This window comes from Alosa pseudoharengus, unplaced genomic scaffold (assembly GCF_046254945.1).
Source record: "Alosa pseudoharengus isolate Yale_2024_CS ecotype anadromous, Long Island Sound unplaced genomic scaffold, YU_APseudo_1.1 YU_APseudo_1.1_scf_20, whole genome shotgun sequence".
In the NCBI taxonomy this organism is placed as follows: Eukaryota; Metazoa; Chordata; class Actinopteri; order Clupeiformes; family Clupeidae; genus Alosa; species Alosa pseudoharengus.
The window spans coordinates 10,156,055-10,178,554 of NW_027468664.1; the positions used below are offsets into that span (position 1 = coordinate 10,156,055).

The 22,500-nt window shown below is 44.7% G+C and overlaps 1 protein-coding gene across 1 annotated transcript in view; it reads right to left on the reverse strand.

The window, feature by feature from the left end:
* Positions 1-22,500, reverse strand: part of syn3 (synapsin III) — a 113,599-nt gene that overhangs the window by 75,921 nt on the left and 15,178 nt on the right. Inside the window, exons 2-3 of the mRNA XM_076296512.1 lie at positions 17,197-17,254; positions 5,223-5,314 (exon numbers count right to left, since the gene is read on the reverse strand). Coding sequence (XP_076152627.1) covers positions 5,223-5,314; positions 17,197-17,254 — 150 coding nt within the window. The remainder of the gene's footprint in view (positions 1-5,222; positions 5,315-17,196; positions 17,255-22,500) is intronic.

The following is a 22,500-nucleotide window of genomic DNA, read 5'->3' on the forward strand; positions in this document are numbered from 1 at the left end:
AAAATCGGGAAATGGACAAATATTATCAAGGCTTTGAATGTTTCCATCTGTGCACAGGGTGTCTGTAGATCGGTGTGCATAGCATTCATTTCTGCAGGCCTGTGGCCATGCATGCGCCCTTAAAATAGCATCTGAATTTGCGCCACTGACTTTAGACCATGAGGTTCCTGGTCTGTGGCGGAATTGTTTTCTGAAATTGCAAAATATCAACAGGGACCGTTTGCACTAGAACACGCCCCCTCTTTTCGCTGAAACACCCCCGTGGGCGCACATGTACCTGTTGAGAGAAAATTCTAATATGCGCTGACTGCAAAATAGGAAAGACGAATGCGCGAGTATACAAAGTCAATTGCGCTGGTGTGCACGATAGAGCCCAATATCTCCATTTCTAGAAAAAAAAACAGCGATTTTGATGAAAACTAGCCACTGTTCAGCTTGCGATTTCTCAGGAACAGAAGCGTGTAGAAATACACGGTTTGCACCCACTCAGAGCTTAAAGTCTCACCTTTCAAACGAGCCATTGTATGTGTTCATAGCTATAACACAGAATATGCTGTGGCTGTACAAAAATAATCAACAATGGTCTAGATTGCTGGCACTCTAGGACAAAGCTTCAGAAAACAGCTTGGCATTCAATGAGTTAAAGGGGCAGCCGTGGCCTACTGGTTAGAACTTCGGACCTGTAACCGGAGGGTTGCCGGTTCGAATCCTGACCAGTAGGCATGGCTGAAGTACCCTTGAGCAAGGCACCTAACCCCTCACTGCTCCCCGAGCGCCGCTGTTGATGCAGGCAGCTCACTGCGCCGGGATTAATGTGTGCTTCACCTCACTGTGTGTTCACTGTCTGCTGTGTGTGTTTCACTAATTCACGGATTGGGATAAATGCAGAGACCAAATTTCCCTCACGGGATCAAACGAGTATATATACTTATATTATACTTATATTTAAATGTAAATGTGTGTGTGTGTGTGTGTGTGTGTGTGTGTGTGTGTGTGTGTAAGCTATGCATGATATCCAACACAGGCTAAGACTTAGACCTAGACTCCAGGAGTGCAGTAGGAACCGTGCTGCACCACTCCCCCACATGGCCATGGAGATGGGAGTATCAGTCAGCAGAAGATGAAGAGACAGACCCGTGTCATCCTCAGCCAAGTTACAAGACACACACACACAAACACACACACACACACACACACATACTGTACACACACAGAGATACACACAAGTTACAAGGCTTTGTGTCCCGCCACTGCCATTTCCCACAAGGTTGGGAAATCTTAAGGGAGAAAGGATTTACTGTATGTGCAAGCAAGCCTGTCATTGTCTATAGGTTGGGTGGTTTAAAGCCATGTGTAATTTTCTGAGTAACTACTGATTAAGAATACAAAGTTGAGTCTATGTGTGTGTGTGTGTGTGTGTGTGTTGTGTGTGTCTGTCTGTCTGCACGTGTATGTGCTTTGTCTACCAGTCTTTGCAATGATAAGATACTGTCGAGTCATGCCCTTTCTGATCGTTATAAATAAGGATGAAGATATACACAACCACTACAACAGTTTCACCATCTCTGTCAAACCAGTTGCTGTTTACTTGCACTCAACCGCCTCCCAGCCCAGCTGCGCTGAAGACCCCTCTTCCAAGCACCAAGCACAATTCAATGTCTTCAGCTCAATATTAACTAAATAAATCTGTGTATTTGTGAAGCCAAGGGAGATAACCTCCTCTCTCCCCCCAAAACCCCTCTGATTCCACAGAAACAGACACACACACACACACACACACACACAAAAACACCATCTGTTTCAACACATCCAATTTATACAGCAGGCAGGTCTATGCAGCCCCCCCCCCCACACACACACACACTCCTGTGTGCTCCAGCCAACCCTCTCCCCAAAGTTCATCACTGCTCCAACCAGGCCCAGGCCATTTTCTGTGCTCTGTGCTCTGCGTTTGCCATTAAAGCGAATCACCACGATGATTTATTGGCCTTTTATAATCAAGAGAGCATGATGGTGGTGGATGTGTGGTGGTGATGGAACACGGCTGGGGCACTTTGCCTGCCTGCCTGGCTGGCTGGCTGGTTGGCTGGTGGGGGCTGTATGGGGCTAATTATATTTCATTTGCCCCAGAGCGGAGGCCCCACGCCAGACCAAAGCCTCTGCTTGGGGGTTAGAGAGCTGGCGTGGGTCTAGTCAGAGGAGGGCAAACGTGGAAGGCAGAGAAGGGAGTGTGTGTGTGTGTGTGTGTGTGTGTGTGTGTGTGTGTGTGTGTGTGTGTGTGTGTGTGTGTGTGTGTGTGTGTGTGTGTGTCCGTGTGTGTGTGTGTGTGCGGTTAATGAAACAGCAGGGTTTTGGACATAGTGTTCAGTGTGCTCTGCCATACCAGATACCCCTCCACACAGACACACACACACACACAAGATGTACTTTGCATCTGTCCATTAGGGAGTTAATGACAGGGAGCGTTAAAGCGGTGGATGCTTGGCAAGAGGTGCATGTGTGTGTGTGTGTGTGTCCACGTGTGTGTGCGCGTGTTTCCTTGTGCTGTCCCTTTCTGTGTGTGTGCGCATGCACAAGTGTATACAAATGTTTGTATGTGTGTGTGTGAGTGTGCTTCTATGTGGTGTGCCCTTTCTGCGTATGTGCAAGTGTAAGTGTATACACACTTGTGTGTGTGCATGGGTACGTATACACACGTTTTGTGTGTGTGCATGTGTGTGTGTGTGTGTGTGTTTGTGTGTGTGTGTGTACACAAGAGCACACGTGTTTGTCACTGACTGAACTTTCTCCAGAGGTCAGATTTGTGTTAGTAGTGCTTCATCACAGAGAATCTCCAGCTCTGATCTTACACAACTGACAGCGGCGGTATGAGGCTGAGTAAAGCCTTAACACCTCTCTCTCTCACACACACACACACACACACACACACACACACAAACTCTCACACACACACGCACTTCACTCCTCGTACTTTACTGTCCAATCGATTCTCTTTACTGTCACAGATCAAAAGCACGTCTTGTTATGACTGTCAGAAGTTTTCATCTTGAAGAATCAGCGCAGCCAAATGCTATGAGTAATGCACTTCCATTCTTTCCTTTTCTGGCTTGCTGCTATTGCTGAAGATGTCAGACAAACACGTCATGCAGTTTGGGGGAGGAGAAGTGAGGTGGACTGCTGAGGCGAAATGTTATTCAACATCACATCGCATCCCAACCTGTCAGGAGCAGGTTTGCGCGTTGTCAAAAACTAGCAGTGTTCCCAAAAATGGAAAAACAGGTACGTACTCACCTTCAAAAGACTCATTTAAAGAGCCAGTGGGTAATTTGTGGGGTTGACATGGGAGTGCGCCTCCACTGAAGCAATGATCGCAAAACAAATCTGAGGTTCAACTACAGTGCTAATGTTTAATTCAAAGCGATTAACATGGTCATCTTGGACCACATCTGCTTTGTCTGAGCCATGGATTTTATATCTTATTTTAAGGCATATATATGAAAACCCTTGTTGTTACATCCAAACCTCCCTGGTTTGAAATATGCTTTCTATTCATGAATAAACTTGATTTCATATGAAACCATAACGAGACCGTAGTGTTATGAGAATAACATAATTGCCGGGGTGGCAGCTTGGGAGACGGCTATGCTATGGGAGCAATCCCAGGCCACTGAGATGTAAGGAGAGACATCTGGGGTCACTGCCAGGAACCATGGCGTGCAAATTTCTCCCTCCTTCCCCTCAGACATATGGCCCGTGCGAATCGCCTGAGACCGAACGAGCAAGTATGTCTCGAAACAACCAAAGGCCTTTGGTCTCCAAGCGCCTGGGAACCATACAGCAAGTTTATCTGCACGTTTATGTATGGGAAAGTGTCTCACGGTATAGAAGGAGCTGTCACTTGAAAAGCTTTGTCGGATAAGGGTAAAGACGTTTCCTTTTTCCCTCTGGGCCTTTACGCCACGTCTATAGGTCCCATGGTCTAGGAATAGAAGCCAATATTATCGCGTTTTATTAAAGCTTTGCTTGGCTCTTTAAGCCGGCGGGGGCATACACGAATTCCATTAGCTCATCTATTTAGATGAACGTACACTTGGGTGAACTCCCATGACTCCCGATGCTTCAGTGCGCCGACTCCTATGGGATATGGGAGACTGCTACCGCTATCACTACCACCAACTGGCCCCTGCTAAATGGGCACAAATGGAGTAAAACATTTAAACCGGTCTGTCAATCTGTCAATCACAAGTGAAAAGAAAGGGGCAAAAAAGGAAAATATTTTGACAGCTACCATGTTTGCGCTTCAGACGTGGCTGTCATCCTGAATGTCAATCAATTAGGGCGTTTTGATGTTTCGATGAGTCACTCTTAATACAAGTCAATTTACCACTCAACCTCTCATGCTGAACCAAGTTATTCATTTAGCTGCCATGACGTGTACCAATTTGAACTGTCACTGCAGCGAACGTGAAAAACTGTCTGGAAGGAGACAGCTTCCACCCTTTTTAATTTCACATTCATGTTAGACGGGCCCATGAAGTGAAAGGGGCACCAGTCATCCTGTGCAAACGTAATGAGCGGGTAAGCTACGCTGCTAACAAAGCACCACATGCAGCACATTAGCTAATTAGATTAGCCAATAACAGGCCCTACACACACACACACACACACACACACACACACACACACACACACACACACACACACACACACACACACACACACACACACACGAAATGTCAGCTGAACAGATGACATATGCCTGTGGGCAACATGGCAAGGTGGCTAGATGTGGAGTTGATTCATGTACTGGTAAGTGAATTTCAGTACAGTGCACTTGATACACACTTTCTTTGTACAGTACCACTGTGGTACATTGTATATCTCTGGGTAAGATGCAACATGGGGCATACATCAAAAATGTATGTCAGTAAAATGTGGACAATGATAAAGACCCTGTGGTATAGCTGTGATGCTTCCTATGTTTTATTGGCTCCGTGAAGTCTGTGTGACAGTGACAGGTTCAGAGAAGGTTATTCGTCATTGCTCTGTATGTGTGTATGTGTGTGTGTGTGTGTGTGTGTGTGTGTGTGTGTGTGTGTGTGTGTCCAGAAGCAGAAGCTCTGATGACATATTGCATCTCTCTCTCTCGTCCTCTCTCTCTCTCTGTATTGCATAAATGTCTCATTTCAGGTGAATTATGAGTCATTATGAAAACCCCTTACCTGACCACCTTAGTTCCACCTCTTGTGACCTGCATGTCGATCATGCAGCCGCTGTTGACATAAGATGCCAAGTTGATCTCTGTAAACTCAGCCTGGGAAAGAACAGGAGAGAAAATAGCAGTCATAAATGGTTCAGGCTATAATGGTAGCACAGCACACATAAAAACAACAAAAAACACTATGATACACACCAAATTGCATTACATTAATATCTACATCTATTTTATGTAATTGCCTAAATTGCTAAAAGTATAAATTTAACAAATATGGCTAGACAGGGTGTCATTAGTGACATAATATTGAACCAGGTTCAAACATCTGGTCTGTTTTAACCTCCGGCTGATGTTCCAGTGCAGGCTCACAGCACCATTTGTTAGTCAGTGCTACTGTGAGTGGGGTAGCAAGGCAGGCGTTAAAGACCCGAGAAAGACACTGCATCACAGCAAGTCTGCAGGAAATTACAATTAAGAAGAAGGGAAGTCTGGCAGGAAGGACATTCTGCCACTATTCTGTGGATATTGCTGGTGCCGAGGAGAGAGAGAGAGAGAGAGAGAGAGAGAGAGAGAGAGAGAGAGAGAGAGAAACAGAGGGTGACTAGTAAGGGAAACGGAGAGAGAGAGTAAAAGAAAGAGAATGATAGAGAGATACAGGGGGGACTCAAATGGGAAAGAGAGCAAAGAGAGAAAAATATGACTGAGAGGGAGAAAGAGGAAAACAAATAGACAGAGACAGAGACAAGAGACTAATATTTGTGGCATAAGACAGAGCAGTAGAGAGAAAGATAGTTGTGGGGTAAGACAGAGCAGTAGAGAGAAAGATAGTTGTGGGGTAAGACAGAGCAGTAGAGAGAAAGATAGTTGTGGGGTAAGACAGAGCAATGGGGGGGGGGGGGGGGGTACCAGTAGAACAATAAAGAGAGAAAAAAAGTCCATTCCCTGATGTGTCTTCAGCAGAAGATGGACTGTGTGTGTGTGTGTGTGTGTGTGTGTGTGTGTGTGTGTGTGTGTGTGTGTGTGTGTGTGTGTTCTAAATTGAGTTATCCCCCTGTTGTCTGCTGCCTCCAAGCCTTCACTGGCCTTGTGACGCTTGTTGCTGGGATACCCTAATAACTTAATCAAGCTCTGTGAAACACTCAGAGGATATGCATGTGTGTGTGTGTGTGTTTGTTTGTGTGTGTGTGTGTGTGTGTGTGTGTGTGTGTGTGTGTGTGTGTGTGTGTGTGTGTGTGTGTGAAAGTGCATGTGTGTGCATGTGTGTGCTTGTGTGTGTGTTTGTCTTTATGTTTGATTTGTTAATAAAATGTGTATGTGTGCAAGCAAGTATGTGTAAGTGTGTATTGTGTAAGAATGTGTAAGTGTGTATTGTGTAAGAATGTGTGTGTGTGTGTGTGTGTGTGTGTGTGTGTGTGTGTGTGTGTGTGTGTGTGTGTGTGTGTGTGTGTGTGTTTGTGAATAGACTGGGGGAAGATCTCAGGTATAGACTGAGACCCCAGCAGGGAATAATGCCTGAAGGGTAGGCAAAGCATTCTATTATGGCTTATATCCCATGAGAATTACCAGGATATGAATATTACCCCCTAATGTCATGCATTAAAAGTATCCCACATAATAATAAAACATCATTAAGATGTCCATAGACTGATAACCTCTTAAAAGAATGACTTTATACATACTAGCCAGCAAACTCTCATTACATAAAATACAATACTTCCCACAAACACAGAGCATACAGTACATTGTGGACAACACACAACATTGTGTTGTCATTGTTGTGTATACACAACATTGAATTGTGTATCAATGCTGCTATATTACAGCCATTATAAGATGTTTCTTAGGGGATTTTGTGTGTGGGTGAGATCTCAAATGAAGAAATATGGGAAAGGCCTAATTGCCCCCCACACACATCAGAAAAAAAACAGACATATTATATTGTCCTTTTCTTTGGGAGGTAATGATGATCACTTTCTGTAAAAAAAAGTATCACTGGTTTATTGGTCAAGTGAGAAAAGGACTACATAAATAGACGTGGTCATGTGGCTAATGTGGCCGCCAGAGAGCCTGGGAGATAGAGCTGCCTCTCTGTTTTCCAGCTCTCCCTCTCAAACCCGCTCAAGCCAGCACAGGCTTGTCAAATGTTTACAAAGAGGAGACGCTGAAGTGGGTGCTGGGCAAAGAGACAGAGGAGGGAGAGAGGGAAAGAGAGGGGGAGGAGAGAGAGAGAGAGAGAGAGAGAGAGAGAGAGAAAGAGAGGAGAGAGAAAAAAAGAGAGAATGCCAGGCAAGCTGGAGGGGGGAGACGGGACAGCATGGGGTAATGTTGTGGTATGTGTGTGTGTGTGTGAGTGTGTGTGTGTGTGTGTGTGTGTGTGTGAGTGTGTGTGTGTGTGTGTGTGTGTGTATGTGTGTGTGTGTGTATGTGTGTGTGTGTGTATGTGTGTGTGTGTGTGTGTGTGTGTGTGTGCGCGCGCGTATGTTTGTTTGTGGGGTATCAGATAGAATGAAGGGATGAGGAGAGAGAATGTTTTTTTAGACTGATACTGTATCTGATATCTAACATTCTTTTCATTTGTGTGACATCAAGTTCCTCCGAAAACAGAACGGAAGCACTTTTCATTCTATTAGAGTGAAACTCAAACACAGTGACAGCAAGTACACATCTCTGACAAAGACATATATTTGGCATTTAAATGTCATACAAAACTATTCTATGAGAAGCAAAATCTGACAAATTCATTAGTCACTGTAAACAGCAACACCACATTACTCCATTGTTCCCCCAACATTTCACTGAGCAAAAACAAACAAAGCACCAATTTGTTCCAATTTTTAATCTGGCTCACAAGTCTTTCAATTCACATAAGAGGAGAGAGGGAGACGCCAGGTAAAAAGGGATCCTGATACTGAGACTGAGGCGCTAAAATGTCTCTGAATGACTCCAAAACAACCAGCTATCAAAACTACCCTCTGGCATCCCCAGCACTGCCAGCAAAACAAGGGTCATCTGTGTAAGCATTATGTTTAGAGGCCACTGCCAGTGCGTGTCAGAGCACACAAAAGCAGATGTAAACTCAACTCAGCCGTCCCTTTTAACGACACGACCAGAGATGCCTGAAGTTTCAAAATATGGCTGCATACACCAGAAGTGCGAGGTGGTGCAAAACCACTTTGATTTATAACTGAGTGAGAGGAAAATGAGGGATGGATGACTCTGGCTGTGTGGAATTTAGGCTGGTAAGAATTCAAATGCAACCATGCTACATCTAAATATGGTAGCAAAACATCTACCACTGGGTATTTGGGCATTACTGTGGTCAGTTCATCAGTTTTGATTATCAGATTATCATCAGATTGTCCTAAAGCAGATTAGATTATGAGATTTGGGACAAATGAGGTTAACTGTCCAAGTTCTTTGGCAAGCGTGATTTGCCTCCAGGTCATATTTCACAACAGCAAAACAAATGCAGTCTGTCAGACCTGATTCCCTTACCTTCACTGGTTTTCCAAGAAAACAGAACAAAACAAAACCGTTTTGAATGAAGACCATAATCTCATTTGCAGGTTGTTGCAGGAGCCCCTGCCATGCAGAGTGGAATGGTGTGCCTCAAGGACACATGCTTGGCCCTGTTCCTTTTTGTGCTTCTCTTGCTCTTCAGCAGATACGCTACACTGAGAGAAACATCTGTGCACCATGCAGTCTCAGTTTTGCCAAGCAAAGCCCTGAAGACAGCAAGGACAACACACACACACACACACACACACACAAACACACACACACACACACACACTCTCTCTCTCTCTCTCTCTCTCTCTCTCTCTCTCTCTCTCTCTCTCTCTCTCTCTCTCTGACACAACCTTTGGCAAAATAACAATCTCCTTTGCAGGAGCCTACAGTGACGTTTTCTATGACCAGATAAACCCATGAGCTATTTCCCTCTCTATTTTGGCAAAGACAAACGCGAGACAGAAAATGACTGGATCGTTGGCTGTATCAAGGAAGTATCGGTGATGACAATTGGTGGAGGAGATAGGCAGAGAGAGGAGGGGGAGAGAGAGAGAGAGAAATAAAAGCAGAAAAAAGGAGAGTGAAAATGAAAGACAGAAAGACAGAGTGAGAGAAAGACAGACAGAAAGAAAGAAGAGAGAGAGGGGGATAGAAGAAAGATACAGAAAGTGACAGAGAGAGGAGAGAATGAGAGAACTGGATCGGTTTCAGAGCGCCATGGTTACAGTCAGGGTTATGCATTCAGGGCTTGTTTTGGATGCCTTCCTGGCCTGGGAAAGGAAAACAGGAAATGGACCAACGGGACAAATGGCCTCTGAGCTGATCCCTCTTTCTCCCGTTCCACCCATGCTATCTGTATGGATGGCATCCCCCTCGCAGACCTCTCTGTGAAGGGGGCTTGGAAGTGATCTGAAAGGCTGTGGAAGGGGGCAGAAAGTAAGACACCCCAAGACGCCCCAGTCACTGGTGCTATTGTCTAGAACTGTCTGCCTGATAGACTAATGATCTGTATTGCCAAGATAGAAGGATGGATGGATAGATAGATAGATAGATGGATGGATGGATGGATGGATGGATGGATGGATGGATGGATGGATGGATGGATGGATGGATGGATGGATAGATAGATAGATAGATAGATAGATAGATAGATAGATACTATCATTGATCCCGAGGGAAATCTCTCTGCATTTTACCCATCCGGTCACCCTTTGGTCACATGTCTGATTCCCTAATTCCTTAATTCCCTAACCAGTAGGCCACGGCTGCCACCCAAAGGTGCTTGGCAGTGGTGGGATACATAGATGGAAAGTAAAAAGAACATGAATTCATTTTCTAAATCATCATCCACATATCATAAACCTCACCTGAGACCATTTTTGACTTCTGTTTTGACAGGAAAAGGCTGTGGTTTAAAATGAGACATTTGACTGTGTCACCAAAGGCTGAGGTTTGCACTGATTATTGTACTGACTTGTGTGGTTATGAAGTTCAGGAAATGTATCTGGCGACTGGGAAAAGCTGTAAACTTCCTCATCTACGATAAAAACCCCAAATCACTCTTTCTCCTCATTTGTGTCTCATCTTCATTGTCGAGTGCAACCCTGGTATAACCACGGTGTGAAGGGTGCTGTTTAGGCCTGGAGCTTGGCTGAGAATGCTGTGCACCAAAAGGCGGCAGCCTCAACTCCCGGCGGCAGCCACTCACTCATGACAAAGAGAGGGCCCTTCAAGCCCTCAGAACCGCCCCCAGATTCAGCGCTCGCTGCCAACTCCCTAACGCTGCCGCCGCCACCACCGACACGTCCCCCTACCCCCACCCCCCTCCTGTCCAGTTCTCATCAGTCAAGCCGCAGCACAAAGCTCGTCCGGGAATCCTGGTGGGTATTTCTGGAAGATTCTTTTAACTGGTGTCACTGGGTTTAGAGCGGGTCAGAGATATTTTCCGTAAAGCCAGAGAGAGTGAGGTGTACTGTGAGGTGTGTTTGTGTGTGTGTTTGTGTGTGTGTGTGTGTGTGTGTGTGTGTGTGTGTGTGTGTGTGTGTGTGTGTGTGTGTGTGTGTGTGTGTGTGTGTGTGCAACGCATTGCATTGGTTGAGCTGTACTGTGGCAATTTTAGATTTTGTGTTGAGGTGGCAAAAAATTGGGATTGATGGATAATGAGTTAATAGAACCAGAAAGAGGACATTGGGGAATGTCTCACAAGCTCTGTTATTCTACAGGATTAGTTAGTGTGTGTGTGTGTGTGTGTGTGTGTGTGTGTCTGTCTGTCTGTTGGGGGGGAGTAATTGTTGTGTTAGGGGTGTGTGTGTTAATCACAATATTTTCCCCCATTCTGAAGTGCAACTCTCAAAATAAGAAAACATCAGTTCCAAAATATATTTTACAGGCTCACGTGCCACCAACAGCAAACATCCCACCTCATCGCAAGTCAGCAAATAAACTGTATTTAAAAAAAGAAAAAAATGCAGAGGCAGCAAGAATAGCATAGGACACTATTTGACTTGCTTCTTTTTTTAAGTGAGCCAGGCAGAGCTTCTCTGCTTCTCCCGTCACATGGGTCCATTTTTAGCCGTGGCCCTTCCTCCGCCGAGCAGCCTCTCATTTAACGGCCCATTATGTCCCCCTGTAAAATAAACACTCATGCCTCTCCCGCACAGCACCCCCACCCCCACCCACACACACCCCCCCACACTGATATTTACAAACACTGCTCTTCCAAAGTGGGGACTTTTAAATTACGTACTGCAGATAAACCGAAAAACCAAGCGCGTGGACGTGCATGTGAGTGTGGGGGTGAGAACATCTGTGCCTGTATGCATGCGTGTGTATGTGTGTGTCTAGATCTGTGTGTGTGTGTGTCTCTGCATGTGGTTATGTGTCTGTGAGTGTGACACTGTGTGTATGTGTTTGTGTTTATTTGTGCGTGCATGCTAACTAAGTTAGTAATGTTAAATAAGGTGCACATGCGGGTATATGTACAGTATATGTGTGTGTGTGTGTGTGTGTGTGTGTGTGTGTGTGTGTGTGTGTGTGTCTGAGAGTGTATGAGGGTGTGTATGTGTTTGAGTGTGTGCAGGAATACCCGCATGCATGTACAGTATGTGTGTGTGTGTGTGTGTGTGTGTGTTTGAGTGTATGCATGCATGCCTGCATGCATGTGTGTGTGTGTGTGTGTGTGTGTATGCATTTGTCTTCAGGCTGATGCTTGCTGTGATTTGGTGGTTCTCAAATAGTTCCCATACTGACTGAAGTGGTTGCCTTCTCTGACAGGGCAGCAGCTATCTTTTGATCCAGATGCCAATCATCAAACAGCAGATGTTCACTTATAAGCTTGCCGAATCATTTAATATATTTTAAGAACCTCAATTTAGATTTTATATACCCAAACTGGCTTATCCAGATATAACCAGTTCAATTGAGTACCAACACTGATGAACTCTGGCAGCTGAAGAAGAGGAAAAGTCCCTCTGTGACACAAGTGGCCTACTCTGATGTATTAATCAGGGGAGGAAAAATCTGGCTTCAGAAAGTCCTACCATATATTCAGTCCTGCCTGTGGTTCTACCTATTAGTTCTACTTTCCTCTACAGGGGATTTTACCAACTAACTCATCTACCTGGCTGAAGAGTTGTGCTATTTAGAATCAGCTGGTTTTGTGAATGGTTAGAACAAATGCAGAAAGTGGTAGGACTTCTCCTCTCTGAAGCTGGGTTTTGAATGAATGTAAAAGCTACAACAGCAGACTCCATGGGTGGTGAACTGAAAAGCTTGCTGTTGTTAGTATAGCTGAACAGAAATACTTAATCATCTTCGCTATTCCTCAGCTAGAATAGAAAGGGGCTGGCAACTCGAACACGATGGCTGTTTCCTCCCAAAAACATGTACTGTATTGACTGTTCTGTAAATAGCTTATAGGAGTAAAAGGTGTCTGTGTGAAATGTGAATGTAAATATTAAATGCTGAATTTAGAAAAGAAACGGTTTAGGTGTCATGAACCTGGCAGACCTGACCCGGCCGAGGAGCGTGGGTGGCATAACACCTTGTGTGGCATGACCTAAGGTAGACCTGGGCAACTCATCGACTGGGAATGCCTACCATCTATGGCCGTGCCAACGCTCTGTCCAGATGCCCCCTTAGACTGGTATCAGACCTTGCAGAAGGGAACATAAACAGCGATGTCACCTAGCCGCAGCCCGCAGGGTCTGTTTGATAAAACGGTGAGGATTACAAAGCCCGCCGACGCACTGGTGCGATGCCAAGAAACACAGGGCATTGTGGGTAGACCGGGTAGCGTGCCACCCTCGTTGAGCTCATGGCTCTGGAGAACAGATGTGGTCCCAGGTACCACCTGGCAGAGAAAGGGCTGCTGCTGCTGCTGCTGCTTCGCTCGAGGGGGGAAACAGTGCTGAACAAAACCCGCCGACGAGACCACGTCCTCACAGCAGCTGGACAACTCTATGAGAAGCTAATCATCCAGTTTGCTATCGTCAAATTGCTTTGGTCTTCTCTGGCCCATAACCAGGAATCGGCAAACAGCTATCTTGAAGAAAAGATGCTGCAGGGGGCTTCGAGAGGACCAAATACCAACACGCATGCTCTGTCTTAATCCATTCCAGTAACATCCATTATACAGCTGCACCCTTCGTGCTGACGTCAGAGCTGTAGCTTCAGCAATTTACAATGCACTTCATGTCCATTTACACAGACACAGGCTATTCAAAGGAAAGAAGGAAAGGGGAAAAAATGGGCACAGACTTACGTGCAACCGAATTGGAGCACATCTCTTGGACTACAAAGGCAGAGAGGCTGGAGAGTTATCAGCACTAACACAGAGTGAAAGGAGTCCAGCTTGTGACTGGAGTGGACACTGACATGGCTCTCTGGACGAAGCTCAAAGAGTGCCACTTGAAGGGATGGGATAACATATTGAGAGGCGTCCACGAGAATAGAATCAAGGACACTCGTTAGAAGATAAGATCCAGTAAGTGTCCATCAAGGCCGGGGGGCAGCTTAGTGTCAAGTTGTGCCCCACTTTCCTGAGGGTATGTAAGGCAAGGCAAGGCAGTTAGGTTGCTACCCCAGATGGCTGCCAATGCTGGGCAAAACTCGCACGCCATTGTTTGCCGTTGAAAAATGAATACCAAGTGAGGTGATGTACAAACGTTTCAGTCCTCAGACCTTCATCAGTGCTGAGGACCGAAACGTTTGTACATCACCTCACTTGGTAGCACATTGGTTGATGGATTAAACACTTCGTTTATTCATTTTTCAACGGCAAACAATGGCGTGCGAGTTTTTCCTTGATTGACTGTTACGTTGCCCAAAACTAACGCACCCGCACGGCCTTGAGTATTTGGCGCGAGACCCTACCTGTCTAACCTGCCAATGCTGGGCCAAATCTGGCACGGGCATGAACCAGAATCTGGGTCATTTACTGCCAGGGCGGACAGTGCAATCAGCCACCTGTGCACAGTGTGCTTGAACTGCCTCAGGCAAACAGGCCACTCAGTGGGAGCGTTTTTGCAAAAATATCCAATCTTGTTTAAATGTGTCTGGTTGGTTGGTTAAGGGAGTTGCATGATGTTCAAATGTTCTAGCTGATGCATTAAACCTTTATTTTTGTGATAGCTTTCAGGATGTTTGTGATAGCATTCTAAATGTAAAGTCACTTTGTGTAAATGTCAGATAAAATGCCAGATAAATAATATCACTTACACCAGCTGCAATACCAGTAGAGACACCATTTGACCTACAGTAAGCCTGGATGGCAAGCAGTGAATGGGCAATCCTACATGAATATGTTACGTTTTAGTCAGGACGTGTTTGGCAGCATTTTAGCACCTACACTAGACATCCGGCTAATATAAACTTCAGATGGACTCTACCTGTGTGTGGCATAGCTTTATATCAACAGACCAGGCCAGTGATACGGGCAATCTAGCGTGCAGCATTTTGAGATGCTTGCTAACAGTGGGACTTTACTGCAAAACTGTCTGGACATCACAGGCCCCTGGGCTTTTTTTATTTTTTTATAGAGCTCTGAGCACCCTAAGTCCTGTCCGTATGGTCTGGGTGGTCTATGCTCCTCTTTCCATGGCACACTTGCTCTCTCCAGCTGGTACCTTATATGGCAACGGGCACGAGAAGCACAGGACTACTTAGGGCTTTTTGTGTGGGTGTGAGGGAGAACCAGAGCTGACAGGAACAGGGGAGAGACTGAGAGAGAGAGAGAGAAAGTGGGAGAAAGAGAGTGGGCATAGTGGTAAGTAAAGAGGGAAAAGAGAAAGAGAAACAGGGTTACAGAGGGTAAAGTGGAGAACAGCACGAGAGACATGAAGAGCATATGAGAAAATGGAGGGCGGGCAAATGAGAGAAGAGAGAATGGAGGAAAAGGAACAAATGAGAGAGAATCAAAAAGAAGAGGCTGATGGTGTGAAAGAAAAAAAAGAGTGAAAGACAGGAATTGAAGGGGAGGACAAGGGGATAAAAGGGAAGGTATTTATATGTCATTTTCAAAACACCACATCTCTTCTCTTATAGGACTGTGCCTCTGTACTCCCATGCCCCCCACCACACTTTTAAGTCAAGTGAACGAGTGAAAGAAAAACAAGAAAAGAAAAACACCCACTACAAAGTTCAGCCAAGTTGGGCAGGTTGAGGAATCGAGCATTCATCACCATAGCAACAAAGGACATGGCCGTTTTTTTTTTTATTTTTTTTTTGGGGGGGGGGGGGGGGGGGTGATGGCGAAATGACAACAAAAAAACGAAGTCGATGGCATTCGAGGATGGACAGTGTCTGACACTGCGACTTGCCACGGCACAACATCTTGATTTACAGCTGATCGTTGCTGCCACAGTACTTCTTTATAGGAGATTGCTAGGTGGCAGCAGACAGAGGAATTTTTTATTATTGTTCTCTCTCTCTGTTTCTCTCTCTCTCTCTTGCTCTCTTTTCACAGTTTCTCTACCTGCCCCTGGGGGAGTTTTTCTCTCCAGCCAGCCAAAAGAAATCCCCACTTCCCCACAACAGAGTGCCATGCAGCCACAACAACCGAAGCCGGGCAAACAGACACCCTTTGCGCTAGCTCTGCGGTTTGCTAGCTCTTTTTCCTTTCCTCTCTCCCATAAAATCCCAGCCATTCATTTCGAAGACAAAAATGTGTGTTTGGGGGGGGGGGGGGCGGGGGGGTTCAATGGCTTGCAGATGTATGGCACCACCAGGGGTTGTCTGGGGGGAGAGCGAGATGCTATCTTCCCACTGTCGTTCTGTACGTCTAGACTCTGGTGTAGCCCTACGTATACATTGGCAACTGGACCTACAACTAAAAATTCATGAACACATGTTAAGTACACACCATGAGGTTACGCAAAGGCTAACTTCTTTCAAGCCACACTGGTCGTGGGTATTAAATGTCTGCTGCATTGTGTGAGAATACATTTAGACTTAACATTTTAGATATAGCTTAAGTGTAAGTGATTGTGATACAAAACTTTGGAATTTCAGCTCACATTGTGACCATGAATCAGTTTTCTACTTCCAAAAATGGCTTGGTATTCATCAAACGACAGAAAAAAGAGACAGTAAATGTTAACATTAGCCAGTATTGGACTCGGTCTGTGGTAGACAAGACATAGCAGAGCTATTCTCTTTTAGTGTAGATACCCATCACACACTTGAGCAGAGGACTGCAGAGCTTAAGTGGTGGAATTCAACTTCAACTTCAACTAGCTGACATAGCCAGTGCAAAGGCCTCACAGTACAGCCAGCCCAGGCTCATTAGTTGAGATAACTTAACTTGAATTACATTCAATTCAAATCAATTCAACCCAGTTCAGTTCAGTTATTCACATTCAGTCCTGAATATAAATCAATAAGGCTTAATTTATTCCAGTTTAATATAATGTGTACATGCTCATAATCATTATAAACTATGGGGCAGCCCTGCTGAAAAAATCCGCCTGACTTACTTAAGGTGGTTTGCTGGTTGACCAGCTTGTTGACCAACTTCACCACCCTATGATGGTTGACCAGCTGGAGGTATGTTTTCACAAGAGTTACAATGGCTTACAATGGTAATTCAGCTGCTTTTGCTTGTCGTACCACAAGCTGGTCATCTTAGCTGGTGTTGCTGGTCTTACATTGCTGGTTTAACTGGCCATGCCAGCTTATGTTGCTAATTCTAGAAAACCAGCATGACCATCTTATACCAGCTGTCCCCCAAATCACAGGCTGGTCACACCAACATGACCAGCTTCCTCAGATGGTCACGCCAGCATGTCAACCTGGCGGCTTAACCAGCTTCACTAGTAAAGACCAACAAGAGCTAGAAGAAAACCAGCAAAGACCAGTTAAAAACAGCTAAAACCAACAGCCAGCATAAGCTGGTTTCTAGCAGTTTTTTCAGCAGGGAGGACATACTGTACTTCAGGCACATAGTATTAGCATCCATTGGTGTGGCTACCAACCTGCTCAACACGGATCTCACACTCCCCATTGAGCTTCCTCCCCCGGAAATACTTCGCCCTGGAACAAGGGAAAGAGGCATGGTAAGGAACAAACGATACACTACATTTATGCATTTGTCAGATACATTTACTCAAAGCGACTCTATCCACAAACCACGTTACCCTTACGCTAAACTAGCCTGGGTGTTCCCATGCTGCCTTGCGCGCTGATTCACGCTGCTAAGGCAGCCTGGAGACCATGGAGCAAATCTTCGCCTGAGATAGGAGACCAATCACAGAACAAGGGGGAAAGCAAGACGATGATGAGCTATGCACAGACGCATTTGATAGACATCCGTGGCACCCAATAAACGGATCTGGGCATTTTTTTCAAATACGAGAAAATGAACATTTGGTTCCCAGACCACGTCTCATTGAGAAGTGGTGGCGCTAGCCAGGCTAACGCTAAACAGTAGTCAAGGGCATCTTTTAAATAACAAAAAAATGCTTATCTGTTCAAAGCAGTTATTTACCAAATGCTTGCACTTTACCAATTTACAAATTGAGCTAAAGGTACAAATCTGAACAAAAGTTGAATATTTGATATTATTTTTCGGCATTTCTGATGCTTACATATCTCCCAAACCCTAGGCCATTCAGGTCAGAGTGAGAGAAATCTGAGACGTTTAGTCTCTGGGAGGGAGTAGAATCTGTCTGCTGCAGAGATAGGGGTGGTTATTCATTATGGATTCCATGAATGGTATTTTCATTGCTCACAGCGTTTGCCTGTCTGATGAAAATTATAAATACAAACACACAGTGCGTGTGACTGGCGAGACAGACAACTTGTGACCGCTCGGGCCTTCCAGCACGTTATGAGATGACATCATCACACAGTCGACTGCCAGACATAATTTCATATTCCCTCTTCATTAAATAGTTAGGCAGAGGCAGAAAGAGACAGAGAAAGAGGGAAAGTGAGTAAGAAAGATAGAAAGAGAGAGAAAGAGAGGGAAGGAGAGAGGGAGATGGAGAAAATACAAGAGAGATGAGGAAATAGTGGGGGAAAGAGAGATGGAAAGAGTGAAAGAGAAAGACCAAATTTAGGACACAGAGAGAGAGACAGACTTCCATGCAGGAAATGGAGGTATAACTCGATCTCGGAATGAGAACATTAAGGGATGATGCAATGTCATACAACTCGTCTTTTTTTGGTGGACTCTGGTTCTCGGTAGCTTGTGCCCTGCAGCTGAAACACAAACACAGCCGTTGTTTTCATCCATTTGGGCATATCCTTCTGTGTATCCCTATCCGTGTTGCCATGGCCCTGTTTCCATGGGCACAGACCAGCTATATTAAAACGTTGTAAGTAAGTTATTTGTTAAAGGTTTGGGGTCAAATAAGTTTATGTTGGACTGAAGTGTTCACCAGGGTCCAGTTTACAATGGTTCACCTAAAGATGATGTCTTGTCTAGTTGAAGCATTTTCAAACACACGAAAACATACAAACACACTATCCTTCACTCTCTCTCCCTGGCCTATACAGTGGAGCTCTTCCCCCCATTTCAACATTGATAGAGAGTCACTCCATCAGTAAGAGGGCTTTGTTTTTAACTTCTCCCAGCTGTGGTGCATCTCTCTCAGCATTTGGATTTTGGACCCACTCCCCACCTCTCCAAACTCATTCATCTTCATCTTGGGAAGCACAAGCTCAGCTACGTCTGAGACACAACAAACGCATTACTCTGGCTCAGGCCTGCCATCAATCAGGCCCAGATGATCCCTGGCATCAATGTGGCATACATCTGACATGGATGTGTCTCAGACACGGCATGATTTTACATTCACATTTACATGTATTAATTGTATCCATTTAATAATTTAAGTGAGTTACCTAACAATGAGGAATAACATTCAAGCAACAATGCAAAGTAGCAATTAATACTACATTAATCCATACTATTACCAGAGGACGAGAGTGCAGAACAGAACTGGTAGATGAAAAAGGAGGTAGCGGGAAGATAGAGAAGTGCATGAATTTTGGCATGAATCTGACATAAATCTGGCCTGATAATGAATTATGGGCTGCATGATTTGGGGAAAATATCTAAGTGCAATTTTTCGGAGAGACATTGCGATTGTACTGTAATTTTGATTTAGGATAATTTCTGAAAGTCAAGCTTCAGTTCAATATTTCACATTTCGCTTTAAGTTGGGTTGTGCCCAGTGCATGAGAAAGACAGCACTCCTGTTAAAGCGAGGTTCACTAGCCCCATTGACATGGACAGTTTTTTTTGTCAGTGGACAGTTTTTTTTGTCAGTCCAATTAAACCTTTCAGAAAGAAAATATAGTGTCATCTGTTTACATGGGGTATGTTCTATTCCAATCAGGGGTGTACAAGTGCACTAGAGTCTTTGATCGGAATAGCCTTTGCTGCTGTGCTTTTGCTGGAGAAGCTATGTGATTGACCGTATACATGGCTGTTCAATCGCAATAAGAACAATATACACCACCCTTTTCATTCTGATTAAAATTATAATCAGACTGGCAGTTTTTTTACGATCAAGGTGTTTATTTGTGTCATTTTTGTTCAGATTGAGCCATTATTCCGATCCTATTTGGATTAGAAGTATTCATGTAAATGCATGGGGCTATTGTCTCTCATGCAAGGAGGATGACACATAAAAACCTTCAAAGATGTGACAAGACACTGAGTTGCGAGCTGCATAATTAATTGCAGCCTTTGTGATTTGCTAACTGCATTCGTTCAAATTAAAAATCAAAATGAATTGGGCAGGCCTATTTTGAATCACACCTGGCATTAATGGAATCCCAATCTAGCATAGATCTGACCAGGACATGGCTCGGATGTGTCATGAGTCTGGCTGCAAGGTAGCCTGGCGAGCCAGACCCACATTAAAATGTAGGGTCTGGGCACTCACCGTTCGCAGTGCTCAGTCCGAGGGGCGGGATAATCAGTTGTCTTTCAAATTCCCTCTGCACGCAATAGGACGCAATAGGATATTTGTTTTAAAGTAGCAGGGAATTCAAGCCAAACCGTTGCAACTCTGCCATCAATCATTATGTTAAGCCCACCAAAGACTCTATACACGATTTCAATGGCCTGATTAAGTCTCGATTTCTGGAGCTCACAAGCCAACGGAGAGTTGCTAGACTAGCCCTGGCAGCAAATGTAATTTGCTGCCGCTAGGGGCGCGTCTAGATTTCTAGGCTAGCTGCAAGGCTTAAAGCAAGGGCATTTTCTGTGTGTGAAGCTATTAGAAACTTTTGAATGCAAAATATATAATGAACTATCTTCAAATCTGGCCTAGTTGTCATGAATCTAACCTGGATATGACATAATCAATCAATTAATGCCAGATAGGGGTGGCATTTAATGAATGAATGAATGAATGAATGAATGAATTAGATTAATCTGGTATGAATGAGCTTAAATCTAGCTCAGTTTTGGCTCAGATCTGGCCTAGCTGTGGCACAGACCTAGCATAGAGCTTGCATGAATCTTGCAGGGTCAGCTACTATCTGAAAACACACTGTAAATCTCTGTAGTAGAAACGCTCTCCATCATCCTTGAGCCTTTTCCAGGGGGCCTTTTTGGACGGCAAAGCCAGGCTGCGATGCAAAGTTCAAAAGCAACACATCTGCCTTGTCCTCAACCGACTGCCAAACCTGTCCACACACTTCAAAAGGAACGAGATAATTTACGGTAGCCGAGATAAAAAGGGAAACATTCAGAGGTGACTAACCTCTTTGTGGTGGCCAGCTGAAAACACATACCTCTCTACAGCAGTATGTCTTACAGACACAAACCTCAAACTGCGGGTTCTCCACCTCTCCTCCACCTTCTTCTTCTTCTAGCACCTTCTCCTTTCACTACACGTTGACTAGTACTTAGAACTTAGAACTAGTACTTAGAACTTCTGCACTCTCCTCCTCTGGTGGTAGTACTGATGGATGTACTATTAATTGCTACCTAAGAACTCCTCTGCAGCGTAGCTTGAATGTTATTCCTCATTTTTGTAAGTCGCTTTGGATAGCATCTGCTAAATGAATACATGCAAATGTAAGTGCAAATGAAATCAAAGCGATGGACAGAGTACAAGCAGAGACTAGCCACATGGAGACCGGCTCCACAGGAGCGCTTGTCTTTGATGCTTTGTTCTGGGAACACAGACCGACTGACCCACATAGTAGGAGGATAGCTGCTTTTGGGGAGGACATCAAATGGTGACCTTGTGGCTTTGGCTTGGGTTGACAAAACTGACAGCAAGAATTCACACTCGCCATCTTACACACACACACACTCTCGAGCTCTCTCACTTTTACACACACACACACATACATTCTCTCTCTGACTCTACCATTCTGTCTCTCTCTCTCTCTCTCTCTCTCTCTCTCTCTCTCACACACACACACATTCACACACACACATTCACACACACAAATAGATGCTCTCTCTCACTCAAAGCACAGACGGTATGTTGATGAGCTCAGGAGATGGGGCACCCTCTGGAGTTCTGCTGCCAGCCTCAGAGCTCAGAGCTAACTGGCCCTTGGCCATGTCCAGTGTCACAGAGGTCCAGAGTGGACTAAGACAAAGTGTAGCAGCCGCTCATAATGAAAGAAAAACAACATTCCCAGTCTCCAGCGAACGTGATTTACTTACTCACTTAAAAATGACTCACAGACAGTTAGGGGCAATCATGCAAGGGTGCCAGAAAGGTGAAAAAGAATCTCCCCCTCTTTCTCTCTTTTATGGACAGAGGGAGAGAAAGAGGGAAAGAGAGAATAGAATTGGATTGAATACATTTTAATGTTATTGAGGGGCCATTTTGTTCACAAGAACTCAGCACCCATATTATTTAGAATAAATATATATTTATATACATATTATAAATATTTGTTACAATTTACTATAAAAAAAAAATGTGTTCAGTAAGAGACACTTGACCTATATCTAGAAACCCAACAACTGATGACAATGAGGACAAATGATCTGTTTGATTAGGCCTGAAAAAGAAAAGTACTGTATATCTACACATACAGTAGATACACATGTAGTTATTTCTTGCTTTGATGTTGATTTCTTGATTTGTGTATTCCTTACCTTTTGCATGACTGTTCTGGCGATACAAACGCCTCAATTGTCATGCAATAAAGCCCTTTGAATTGAATTGAGAGAGAGAGAGAGAGAGAGAGAGAGAGCTGGTTACAGGGACAAGCCTGTCAGAATGGGGGGCATATGGTGGGGGGGCAAGAAGGCTGAGTTTCCCCAGATACACACAGGCTCTCTTCAGGAATGC